The 14,146-nt window shown below is 38.3% G+C and overlaps 1 protein-coding gene across 7 annotated transcripts in view; it reads right to left on the bottom strand.

The window, feature by feature from the left end:
- lrrfip2 (leucine rich repeat (in FLII) interacting protein 2) overlaps positions 1-13,688 on the bottom strand; it is a 34,046-nt gene extending 20,358 nt beyond the window's left edge. For 2 of the 7 annotated variants that reach the window (XM_054798246.1, XM_054798245.1), the window contains exons 1-3: positions 13,462-13,683; positions 12,375-12,537; positions 8-94 (exon numbers count right to left, since the gene is read on the bottom strand). In XM_054798246.1, coding sequence (XP_054654221.1) covers positions 8-94; positions 12,375-12,464 — 177 coding nt within the window. In that variant the 5' untranslated portion in view covers positions 12,465-12,537; positions 13,462-13,683. Of the gene's footprint in view, positions 1-7; positions 95-12,374; positions 12,538-13,461 lie in introns of all 7 variants that reach the window. The other 5 variants (XM_054798244.1, XM_054798243.1, XM_054798247.1 and 2 more) reach the window with 5 other exon arrangements.
- Positions 13,689-14,146: the final 458 nt, after the last annotated feature.

The raw sequence follows: 14,146 nt of genomic DNA, 5'->3' as shown, positions 1-14,146 counted from the left end.
TACACACCTCTTTCTGCTGCCGCTCAAGTTCTCTCATTCGAATATCCCTGGCCTCTGCCCGAGCTGCTCTTTTTGCTGCAAGCCTGGCCTGTGCCTGTGGGACACAACATGAACACACTTGTTAGCCACAGAAGGAATTGAAATAACTCGAAAACAAAGACAGGCCATCAACACATACACTAAGAATGTGTTCGGGTAACATACAAAAAAAGGCAGTACTCCATAGAGCAAAAGCCAAGCCAAAACCAACCATAATCCCAACAATAGATTATGCTATAGTATAATAATGCATTACAACACATATAGATACACAAAGCGTTTGAAATCATGACACCATTGTTTCTTTTATATCCACAATACTCATGGTTTCTGCTACATGTAATTGATTGTGGCGGTGCTCCACTACAAAATAAAAGCTGCCACACCTTAAAAATGATTTTTTTAAAACTTGAAAACTATTTTAAGTAATACATTGTATGAATGGATATGTATGCTATATAGATACATATATAGATTATTATTTACACACATATTGACGAGGGGTGGGAATCTCTGGCCACCTCACGATTCGATGCGATGATAAAACGATTATTGATGCATCTTTTTTTGCGATCAATAGTTTTAGTTTTTTAGTTTAGTTTAGTTTTTTTCATGCATAATTTTTGTATATATGTAATTTTATTTTACTCACTGTGTACTACTAAAACAAAGCATATTTGTAATGATCCACAATTAAAATAAAGATGAAACATTAAATAACTGGAAGGTTACATCTACCAACATATTTCCCATTGTACAGAACTAGCAGGAAAAGTAAAGTGCACCAGCAGCATGTATAAAATTAACAAACCTCAGCATATTCTGAGTAACCAATGAAAAAAAAAAAAATCTGCCATTATTCACAAATAAATAATAGACTTCTGAATTCAAACCCGAGAATAGAATCGCTGACAAAATAATATTTTTGCTGTACAGCAAAAATAAATTCAAAATCAAGTCAAAAGTCAAAAACAGCTTTCATACAAAATATAGATTTCTGTACCAACGGCTCTCATACAAGAATAATGCTTGCAGACGTCAGTGTATTAAGAATAACCAAAAAAACTAGGCTACCCTTATTCACAATTGCAGTGTCAGTGAAATAATGTTACGATGGGACGTTGTATCTGGGTTCCAAAGTGCGCAACAAAGCGCAAAAGCCCTGCTTGTCAACAATCAAATACGGTCACAAATCCTAATCCTAAAAGTTGCGAATGACTTTGTGATTCGCTTTGCCTTTTCCGAGTTAGGTGGAAAAAAAGTTATCACCTGCTGGATGGTTCTCTGCAGCAACTTCAGCTGGCTGTTTTTCCTCCTGGTTCGAGTGGAAACGTGCTATGTGGTTTCGCATATTTGTTGTGTTCCCAAAATAGTTTAAGCTTGTATGACAAAGCTTCCATATTGGTCTCTTTTACCTCCAACTACGTGAAAACCAAAGTGCTTCCAGAGGCTCGCTTTAAATCCAGCAGGTTTGGGTCGGAGTTTACACTCAACCATTTTGGTAGCATCTTCCACTTAGGTACACCACCATAAAGTGTCCGGGCGGCACTTCCACTTTCTGTCTTTTTGTTCTGTTTTTTGTTTCTGTTAGCGTCGATTATTGACATTCATGAATCGATTAATAATCGTCAATGTCCGCATCATGATGCATCTAAGAATCGATTAGTTCCCCCACCTCTAATTTTGACCACAATTAGTTTGAAAATGATTTAAAATATCATTACATTTTTTTACTGCACTTTATTTTGATAAGCATGCGGCGTAATCTCCTGTCTGCCTTGCTGGCACTTGCGCATGTGTGACCACATCACACGTCTTGTGTTGACTTTCTTATAACAGGGAGAATGACCAATAGCCCGTAAAATGTGTAGTCAATTGACGACAACTTGTGTAATTACTCACGTTTCAATCTCATTGGACTTTCTGGCATTTTTGTTCACACATATTGGCCGGATGGCAGCATCTAGCTAGTAACAACTTACTTTTTTAAAGTGTCACTTAACAATCTTGCTCTCTCGTTATCATTATAATACTTATGGCCTGTCTTGAAAACACTACTGTAGTTGTGTGTCGAAGTTGTGCAATAGAAACACATAATGTGTACAGCTTTACAGTGAGGCAATATTTGCTTCACCTCTTAGTATTTTTATAAGTGTTCTACTTAAACATGACACCTGTATTTAATGACAAATGAGCACATAGAGTGGAGATGTGCTTTGTAAAAAAGTGCAAATTAAATGTTGGCAGTCACATAATACACAAATAGCTAACCTCTCCTTTCTTTTTGTCAAAGTAGTTTTAATAGTGCTGCAAGTTGGATACACCTGTGCTATCATGGACTCTGGACTGTGGATTTATACTGTTTATACAGGACAGATTTCTATAACAAAAATATTTAAATAGTTGTTTTGTTAATTGTGTTATTTTAAACTAAATATATTATTGAACAATTCATTTCCCATGTATTCGTGTTAGGGATGTCCCGATCCACATTTTTTGGTTTCCGATTCAATTTTTTTTAACAGTCTTGCCGATCCAATCCGATACAGTTAAAATATATACATATATATGCTTTTGTTAAAAACATGAATTTGTGGAATTGAATATGGTTATGAAAATAGCTCTTCAAAGCATCAAAAAGAAGCATTAAAAATGCTTAATTTACTTTTTTATGACACAGCATGACCAACAATATTGCTTGGCTTTTGTAACAAACCTCAGGTCAGGTCCCTAATCCAATAAAGAACCAATAAAATTGGAAAATATGGACAAACAAAATACTCAGTTGTTTAACTTTTCCACTTATTTTACCAGCATAGAGTGTGCACTATTTGGGTTAGTGAATAAAATGGCCATAAATGAAATAAAAAAAATATATATATTTTTATTGGCCCATTTTATCCAGTAATTCAGAAATGGATGTAGCTTGGCTACATACACTTTGTATGGGACATCAGCCTCAGCACATATGGCTAAAAAATCTCAACAAACTATAATGCCCATGCTTGTGATTAAGGAAGATGTAGTCACAGATGTAATTCCAGTCGCATTATTAATGTAAGATATTTTTGACACCCTTATTTTGTTTACATAATTACACAAATGTGACGTTGATACAAACTGGGTGCAAGAATAAACGTGCCTCTGTCTTTTTTCACTCAGAACCTGCAAGTCATCAGTGGGCATTGTAAAATGGTCCTTACATTAATGTTGTAAAACACAACGGTGAAATTATACTCATCCAGCCTGTACATGCTGCTGCACTGCTAAACTAAGCTAACCCCGGTAGCTTCCATTCACACTCCGTAACAGAAGAGCTGCGGAGCCAAATATCCAATGTCCAAAGTGAAAGTAACTTCACGACACACCGTGGACTTGTCTGCACTGTGGTGTTGCGTCTTCTTCTTTTTGTGGGTGGCGGGAGTCGAGTTTTGAGGCACCAACTTTGAGGCACATTACTGCACCTACCATGTTGGAGTGTGGCTCAGAGTGTGATACAGCAACCGGATCAGCCCGATCTTACAGCGGAAGCCAACATTATCCGATCTTCAAAATACAGTAGATCTGCAGCCAATCCTGATCCCGAAGATCTGATCTGGACATCCCTAATTCGTATTACTCTAAGACAGGCATCAAATTAAATTTAGGTTTGTGTCAAATAATACAAAATTGCTATTTGTCATTTTAAAAAAAAATTGCAGACACTGCAGCGGCATGACAGTGGCAGCAGTCCACCACACCACCAGTCCACAGCTTCAAAAAATTATAGGGGGAATTGACTTTTTTTTTTTAATTTTACTTCAACTATAAACCTTAGATTTGAATGTAACTCAAGCTACTTGAGGGTTTCAGAAGAACTAACAGTGTGTAGGGAACTACACACCAACTAACTACATAGTGTGTTGCCGTTATCCAGGTCATGTGATGACAGTTGGTTTCAGAAATGCTAAGTTTAGAGCCTTCTTGGGCAGATTCCAATAGAGCATTAACACACTAATATGCAACAGGACAAAACAAAAATGTGAGTCATAATAGGCCTTGCACTGCCCAGTTTAAACATGTGGAGAATTTTTTTTTTATTTTTTTTTAAATGGAAGAAAAAACAAAACACAACACAATTTGCCCACATCTTAACAGCAGGCCTGCCAGACTGTTTTGGCCTTTCAAAGACCTGATGAGTCACACGCAGGTAACTATGCAGACGAGCCTTTCTAATGCGTCATTGCAATTACACAAACAAATACATTTCATATTGCTGCTGGAACTGAAATCCTCCCACTAAAGTAGAAAAAATACAGTCTTAAAAAACATTAATGTATACATCATCTCAATGCAGACAGCGTGCCAGGAATTTCTTATCTACTATCCCAGAGTACTACGCCTGTGGGCATTGACTGTTTCCTACTATATTTTCTACTAGGGGTGCCCCAATACAACGATTTCACTTCTGATACGATATCGATATTGCACCCTTGAATATTGGCCGATGCCACTATTGATCCGATAGCAACACGAAACATACATATGTTTATTACAAATGATACATACTCTTACTACTTATTTTGTAGGGTGGAATGTTAGAAAAGGCTTGATCAAGTGATATTACTCAAACAGAACAATAGTCCACAACAGTAGGTATGAGAAAAACTCACCCAAGAAACAGTCATTTAACTAAGCTTTAGTACATTTTGGTAAAACAATAGAATAAGTCTTAAGTTGGTCTATCGCTTTAATTAAAGAAAAAAATTATTTATAGTTGTAATTTTACCGTGCAAAACACTGACAAGATGCTAGAACCATTACATCTATTAGTTGGTTACATATGCTTGGATTTTATTCAGCAAATATTGGCTCTGAAAGGGATGTTGATCCCAACATTGTTGTGTTCCCAAACCTCCAGTGCGGCCCTCGTACAGTTTGTACGATTACAGTGATAACGATGAGTAAAGAAACGTGGAACTCATGTTTCCGAATGCTTGTTTTCAAGCAATGTAGAAGGCATTTCTTGCAGATTGTCAAAATGAAAACCTGAATTGCGCAAAGTGAAGACAAAATAATGAGGAAAGACCAATGGGAATCTGTCTGAAAGACAGCAGGCCCTCTGCATTGCACCTGTTGGTCTGTCTCGTCTGTCTGATGACCAGCTGAGCTCTCTGCCTCTGTCCTATCTATAGCCCATGCTCTCTGACTAGCATGTCATAGGACTGCTCTTGCAACCAGAACAGAAGTTCAAGCATCAACCAAACTGTGCTATAACATGGGCTGCTCTGAGAATGATACATCAGAACACTTGTCGCTGAAGCAAATAAGTTAAACTCGGCTGTATATTGTAAGCATTATGTAAGTGACATATTGACGTATCAACTTAAGATATGAAGCGTAAATCACTCATCTGTGCAGTAACAATAAGATGAAATGATGCTTCTTTATTCAGGTTGTAATTCTAACAAGAAAAAAATGTGTGGAATGTCCCTATCACTGGTGAAAACTACAATATAATACCTATGAAACACGGGGGGGTGGGAACTACATGGTGGTCACTTTAGTGAGGTTCAGTTAGCATTCACATTTGAATTTGGGTCAGCAGACCAAATGATGTTCAGTAAAGCAAATGCAGAAAATCACACCTCGATTGGAAGACGTATGCGATAGGTACATCTTCCGGCAAAATAACCTTCAAAATAACATGACTTCTTACGGGGCACACACGATTATAGGACCTTTGTTTCTATGGCAGAATTTTGATGTAACAAAGAGGTTCAAAATTACATGAAGACATCCAAAAAGTTCCCAGAGATGTGCTGCAAAAAGACATTCCGACGACTTCACCGAACTATGAGCAACATAACTACAGTATGTTTAACGACTGTATTTACACTTCTGTGCTTACATTTAACTCTTTTTTTTCATGATTTTCACTCAGCTTTCTGTTAGGTTTTGCTAACCATTGTCTGGCTTGAGATTAAAACATGACGAGATTTCTGCAAATTTATCGAGGCCGCTGAAAATGATCAAAGGTTTTTTTTAATCATTCGGTTAATCGATTTATCGTGACAGACCTAGACACGGTCGATACATTTATCAAGTAAGGGTATGCATTTAAGTGTTTTTCGCATCATGCATTTATTCTGTAATTAAATACAACCCATCAACAAAGGCAAAGAGTCCGCCAAGCAGGCAAGCGGGAGTGAGCTCCACCTCTGTTGGTGTGATAACTAAAACACTGAAAAAATGCAAGACAACAGTCAACCGCCCTCACAATGGAGCCCCATACAAGATCTCAGCCTTGAATTACACGTGAGGAGTTTGACAATGATCTCAAGGGAGCTGGGACCACAGTCAACAAGAAAACCATTGGTAACACACTCTGCTGTAATGGACTGAGATCCTGCAGTGCTCGCAAGATCCCCCGGCTCAAGACGGGACATCTGAAGTTTGCCTGGAAACACTACAATGACTGAGAGAGCGTGTGGGAGAATGTGATGTGGTCAGATGAGACCAAAATTAATGTCTCTGGCATCAACTCAACTAGGGGTGTCTCGATCAAATACTGATATCGGTTCGACATCAACAAAAAATTAAAAAAAAAAAACAGTCTTGGATTATAAGAATATAAGAAGTATCCAGCATGGAGTCTGCATGCTGGATACTCACAACAACATTGCCAAAAAAGTGCTAACAAAAGGAGCTGGACGACGTCAGCCGTGTGACAGCACCGCTCGCCAAAGTTCAAAAAACATGTTGCGGTCCTCAGTGAAAAAAGTTTGAACGTCCCTTCCTTAAATTGAACTTATTGGATTTTAGACTTTTTAAGATCTTGCGGATTCCCTGCAAAACAACCAATGCCGTCCCAAAACTCTGCCAAGCGTGACAACGTGAGTTTTTCCTCATACCTACTGTATGAATACTGACAATTGTTCTCTGAATAATATCACTTAATCAAGCCTTTTCGAACATTCCTTTTCAATACCACAAAATAAGTAATAAAAGTACGTATGATTCGTGAAGTTCTAATTATTAATTTCTAATTTGCGATGTGTTGGAGATTATTACAACCTTAATTTATCGTTTTTTTTGGTTGATATTCAGTCTCGCTCTGTTACAATAAAGCGAACTGTACAAGTCTTTGTAAGAGAATCAACTTAGAAAATTAGTAGAGGATCCAATAATTACAGTATGTCCCCAACTGCAAATAAGCACTCTAAACCACAGCGCAGATGCTGCTGTGTAATGAGGCTTTGTAGAACACAAGGCCAACTGCAGGCTGAATACACTTGAACACTGACCTCCTGAACTCCCCCCAGAGTTGATCTAATCACTGTTTTGTTGCAAAGAGATTCAAATTTAGAACCTGGCTGGGAGGGTGAGATGACTCATGCTTCTATGATTGGCCTACATGACTATAAAGAAAGCAAATGGAGCCTTGTGCTTAATGCCCAAGAATGGGAGCCTGGACGGCTTTCAGACAGGCCCGTCATTCTTAAAACAGATCAAGGAAGGCAAATGGACGTGGAAAAACACACTAGTGTAAAGGTATAAAATGCTTGCCAAACCTTTGCAAGAGGTGACAAATTGGCTAATTTGTGTACTTGTAACTCTCCCTCACACTCACACACACTCAAAAAGAACAGTGACGGTATTCTAGGGGAAAAGAACTAAAAGAATGGCAGCGCTGCAGTGGAACAAAGTGGAGTCATCCCCAGGCAAGTTGTTACAAGCCAGGTACCTTCCCTGAGACAAAAACATCATCAAGCCAACCTCTATGGCACAAACCAGCTGTCCCTTGCAGAACCTGAATATCCACATAAGTAGCATGAACATAAAGGGCCCATTTGATGACACATTTTTTACCTCTACACTTCAATGCACAATTTTTTCTCCATAAATTGTCTGAATAAAATAACTTGCTATTTCCTGAAAAAAAATTAGAAAGCCTGCTTTTACAAACCTAAATAATGTTGAGCTTTGAATCAGGGATGCAAAACCAGTGGTTCTTACGGATTTGTCATTTCAAAACTCCAAACTTTTTCCAGACTCAGTAAATAGATATGTATCATTTGAGCTGCAACAATTAATCGACGAATCAATGACTAATTATCTAATTAGTCAGAGATATCCAATTAAACAACAACTTAGTCATAAATGAAAGCCAACCTATCTTCGCTGTGTTTTAGGCAGAACAAGATATTCACACACATCAGCTTTGACTTTGGAAAACAATGAATGGACATTTTTGCCTCTTTTCTAATATGTTGCAGACCAAACCACTAACTGTATGTGTTTGGTTCATGTTTGTTCATGATTTGGTCTGTCTCAGGTAGGGGTCAGCGACCCTCACTATCAAAAAAAAACATTTTGCCCTCTCGCCCTCTAAAGAAAAGTAGTCTGGAGCCGCAAAACCTAACAGCTTGTAAACGTTTAAAAGTTTTGATCTTTCTTAATTTTTCCTGTTACAACAAACAGAAGTGCAGTGTGCATGTGTAACTTGTGAATGCCAACTTGTGGAGTTGTGATAGTATGTTGGTCAAAGCTCACTAGCTGACGCCTTAAGAAGTGTGCGGCACATGGAGTTGACAGCCTGTTTCTTTTAGCTTGCTGGCTAATGCTGCTCAACCTAACGCTCAATCACTGTTACACGTGTAGGTCTACTTTGAATTAAAGAACTATTTTTCAGAAAATATTGAGCGATTGTTTTGAAAATGCATGTTTTTCAACGCTTTTTGAGGTTTGCTAATTTCTCGCCACATATCGAACATTCAGGAATCAGTCCCTGCAGAATTAAAAACTCTTTTGTTCTGGGATGTTTCTTTTTTGGGTAGATATTTATTATTATCTTACCGCAGGGGAAAAGGCATCTCTGTCACGTCTCAACAAACACAGGCACCCTAACACCGTTTCCTACGCCCTTCCTCGTGCTCATCCAAATACCAGTCAGAACTCAGCCAGGATGCATTCGCGGCCTTACAAAAAGTCTGATATTTACCTGCACCAAGTGCAGCGCAGAAGTTATGTTTTTGCCGGCGTTTGTTTGTGTTCCAAATAACTTGAAAACTTCCGAATGGATTTGGATGAAATTTCCAGGAATTGTCGGAAATGAAATGTAGAATAACTGATCAAGTTTTGGGGGTGATATGGACCACCGTCTGGATCCACGATTTTTTTTAAAAGGGTCACTGACATGATTCATCAACTTTGCTTAAGTATGTTCTATATTTTTTGTAATTATGTTCTACGCTGTTTGTTTTATGAACACAAACGGTAAATTCGCAAAAATTACATTTATTGTTCATGGCTGGAGCCATGACGAACTCCAGTCACAGAAAAGGGCCGTTTCCCAAGTGACATCAGCACAGTCGGCCCTCTCAGCGAAAGCGGTGTAAAGCAAACGCTTGTCGAGGTTGCTCGTCGACAGACCCCATTACGCTCATTAAGATACCTCCGCATCATACATGCTAGTTTCATTGTCGGTGGTTCGAATAAATACGACTTAATTCCCTGTTCTGCAAGTACTCTATTTCATCTCCAGATGTTTCTTCCTCCTTTAAAACTATTGACACATCGCTCAAATTTTGCTATAATCACTCTAAACATCCTCTAGTTCAACTGCGCTGACGTCACTTGGGAAACGCCCCTTTTCTGCGACTTTAGTTCGTCATGGCTCCTGCCATGAACAATAAATGGGATTTTTGAAAATGTACCATTCGCTTTCATAATACAAACAACGTAGAACATAATTATAAACAATATAGAACATATTTAAGCAAAGTTGCTCAATAATGTCAGTGACCCTTCAACATTGCGCGATAGGACCATTTTCGGCATTTGTGCAGGACAACTTTCCAAAAGGTTCTACAAAATATCAAAGACTCATCCAAACAATGTAGGATTATTATTTTGTTTTGGTGTAAATCACAATATGAGGAGAACTATGGCACTTGGCAGAGGTCTGCGCTCTCTGAGTGCTTTTCTAGTTATGAGTCTTTTTAAAAAAAAAAAAAAAAAAAAAACGCACATTTTCCCCACTCAGGTGTTAAAATATTTAAGCATTGCGAAGGGCGCCACAACAAGGAGGCTGAAGAGCCGCGTGCAGCTCCAGAGCCGTGGGTTGCTGACCCCTGATCTAAGGCCTAACCGATTACTCTATTAATCAAAACAACAAGCTTCAGATTACAGTAATCCCTTATTCATCACGGTTAATTGGGTCCAGACCTGACCGCGATAAGTGAATTTCAGCGAAGTAGGCTTCAATATTAATAAACAGAATATTTACGTAGTTAGGGTTTATTGCTTTGTAAATATTACTTTTACCATTATTAGAGGCCACTAGACATGAAATAACACCCCTATAGTCACCTTTACACAGATATTACCCAATATAGTACATATTAGTAACATTTGCGAAAATATGTTTTTTTTTGGGACTAACAATAGGCCATAGTCAACCACAAAACAGCAGTTATTTATTAATTAGTTGATTTTTGAAAAAACGCACTTGAGTGAGGGAGGGATTTTCAAACCGCGATGGAGCGAAGTAAGACTACTCGACTAAGAAAAAAATCGTCAGTTGCAGCTCTAATAACATGTAAATAAATTATGGAATCAAGCATTTGTTTTCATTACTCTGAACATGTATGCCATTATGTCACCACATAATTTCCAGGAGATTATAGCTAGGTAATGTAGCTCATAAAAAGGCTTGGAGGGGATAAGAAGGCTGGCCATTCAACTTGTCAATTTTCCTAGATGTTTTTCAGGATGCAAGTGCCTTTGAAAAACAGATCAACCCATTTCTGTTTTATATTGTAGTTATTCATAATTGTATCTTTTAAAAAAAACACAACAGTGCTAACAGTCTTAGAAACCTCAATATTTTCCCATATTTGGGTTTCCATTTTCTATACTTTTCCAGACCTGGAAATGTATAAAATCAAAGTCCATTCTTGTGTGGGAACCGTGAATACCTGTACATTTTTAGAGGCCATTAACAATGTTGAGTTTGTTTTATAACTATACAAAGATGCACATAATCTGAAAGCCTAAAATATTATATATATATATATATATATACCTGTAGTACCTGTAACCTGTAGTAAGGACTTTGATATTCACCTGCGTTATCATTTAAGTCGTAGATCAATGTCCAAAAATGTTGATCAAAGTGCTGATAAAGACTACAGGAGTATTTTAGATAAACTAATAAATAAATCATCTACATGTGCATGAAGAGGAAATTGTAATTGATATGAACGGCGCGCTGAATGCAACAATACAGTGGAACCCCTGTTTTCAAAAGGTCACACGAAAAGCGAAACGTACGAAAACCGAATCAATCTCTCCCATATCAAATCATGTAAATCCAATTAATCGGTTCCGGACACCCATTTACACATAGCACAAAACACATTTTTATAGAGAATAGTTATAGATTTACATGCAAAAACCCAAGCAAAAATACATAGACATGACAAATGAAATTGATAAATGAACCTTTACAATCAATTTTACCTTTTTTGAAGATTTGTTAGTGAACACGGTGATGAGTGGAGGGGGAGCGGGGGGAGAGAAGAGCCACACGGACGCTGTCTCATTCTAGTCAGTATATTTTATTTTGTATTTATTTTTAAACTTCCACAGTAGGTACAATCATCATTACGCACACTGGCCCCACTCACTTTCTGTTATTTGTCTTCGTTAAACCATTCCCCAGGCAACCTGTGCAACTTCGTACTTTGCTAATAATTCATTAGTGTTTAGTGTCAATAGTGGTTCTCACATTCTTCAAAGTTCTGGCACCTGCAAGTTTTTATGCAGCTGTATTTAATAATATATATATATTTTTTTTAAAAGCACAGATTCATCTAACACTTACAAATATGCAGCGCACCTCAATACCTCATCTGCCATCAGCGTACTGTGCTTATTAGGAGGAAGGAAGGAGTCAGATACAAGTTGCTCATCATACTGTGTGTTCTATGAACAAATACACCACCCATGCACACATGCAGGTATCATGAAGATGATTAAGGATTTCCTGGTCGGAATCTGTCCATAGTGTCCCAACTCTAAAAGAACTCCTGTCCATTCTTCTGAGTTACCAATTTGCGGATGCTTTCTTTGGGTACTTGATTCCTCGGACTAGTTTGTTAGGTGCCCTGTTTGGCTGTACAATAACTGAGACAGTGTACAAAAGCAGAGATATACAGTATTTTTAGCAATAATCTTCATTAAAGTCTGAATCCTACGAAATTTCCACTGTGTTTACATACACAATGTGAAATGAACAATGTAGACATAAAGCAGATCTTTCAATCGTAATATAAACCAGGTAAACTTACCTCTCGGGCAATGCTGCTCAAGGCCTCATCCTCTGCAGAGAACCTATCTTTTAGAGGGGCACGCTTCCTACCAGAGCCTTGTGTGCCCATGTTGCCTCACCAACTGTTGCTCCTCCAGTAATGTGCAAGGCTCTGACGGGAATTTAAACAGTAGGTAAAAAACCTAGAGGGAAAACAGAAGACAATTCTTACACACAAAGATATCTGATCAATGTGATTGAGACTCGGTATCACTGTGGGGCTCATAGAGTCTTATCTCTAACATGCATTCCTGCTAAAATACATCGCTCATCTATGCAACAACAAGGGCTTTGGATAACAGTAACATCTGACATATCAGTGACAGTAATAATAACGACGCCAAACTGGTTAGACTGTGGCTGACTGTTTTGACTACAGTCTCCGCTTCACCATCAACACCGTGACGCCCGACTGATGGACATTTCATATAGTTGTCAGATCATATTTACGTAAAGAAGGGCACAAAAGTAGGAAATACGCCTAAATTAGGACGTGTGTCCATTTGCGTCATACAGTGGATAGTGTTTGATGGCCTAAACTAGTTAAAATCCGGCAATATTTGTTTCAACAGTCACACAATGGATCATGCAAGAGTTAACCTACCAAATTCAAATTGCTAACGTCACTGAAGCCTTACATTCAAGGATTTACACAATTCCCCACTCACAAACAAAGAGGAAACATATAGAATCTATAAAACGAATCGTTTGTGTTTACAAATTGTGTGTAAATGTCTTGCAAAAGACTGCGGGCTAACGCTAATGGAAAGGTTACGTTAGCCAGCTTACTGGTATGCTAGCTAGACTTGCTAACTAGCGCCTGTCCTCCAATAACTGTAACAAATGAACATGAATCTGACGGGTGTTTTTAAACATCTTCTACTAATTATACACAAACCGTGAAGTGTTCTACCACATTGTCCCTCCCTGCCCAATACGAAGAATGTTTACAGAATGGATAGATTTAGCTGGGGTTAGCTTTGGCTAGCACTGAAGCTATCACCAGACTTCCAAGAGATAGACAGGGCAACCTGGCACTGCTCTTCCACTCCGAAGAGTAAAGTTACCTTTGCGACGTCTTGAAATACCTGGCGACTCAGCAAATGAGTTGTCCTTTCCCCGTTGAGATTTAAGGGTCCGACATTAGTACAGTCTTCGTAATTTGAAAGTGTTTTTGTCCACAGTGACAGCTGTCATCAGTCCGCCTTTCCACCACTGCCCTCCTTTCCTTACCCAGCCTCCACACTGGTTAGCTCAAAAGTTCCCGGATGTTGGGAAATGAGGGCGTGATGGCGCTAGCAGACATACCAAATGTGGACGAGTTTCAAGACACAGCGAGGACAAGTTCTTACACGAATTTAAAACATGAACCAGCTATTACAACATTAAGTCAGCCACCAATGCCGTTTTCTTTTCTCATAGTCAACGTCATTCAAATAAATTAGGTTCCGAATATAACAACATGACACTGGGCGAGGATGCTCGTGTTTTCTTTCATTTTTAATTTTACTGTATTTAAATTTCAGGCCTTTAAAAATAAAAAAAAAAAATGATGAACATAAAACGTCTTCATAGGTGAGCTCCCTTACTAAATTGTACAGTTTACTTAAAGCCACAAGGGGGCAGTAGAGGATTATTTCTTCTTGCTTGTTCAGTAGGGGTGGACGATACTGCAAATTTTGGCATCGGTCCAACACTATGTAGCTAGACGCAGGGTTAGCATTGCCAATACTTTTTACGTGAACATTTTCA

Source organism: Dunckerocampus dactyliophorus, chromosome 14 (genome assembly GCF_027744805.1).
Source record: "Dunckerocampus dactyliophorus isolate RoL2022-P2 chromosome 14, RoL_Ddac_1.1, whole genome shotgun sequence".
Taxonomy (NCBI): domain Eukaryota; kingdom Metazoa; phylum Chordata; class Actinopteri; order Syngnathiformes; family Syngnathidae; genus Dunckerocampus; species Dunckerocampus dactyliophorus.
Note: the sequence above shows the minus strand (reverse complement) of the source record. Positions and strands in the feature narration are given on the sequence as shown.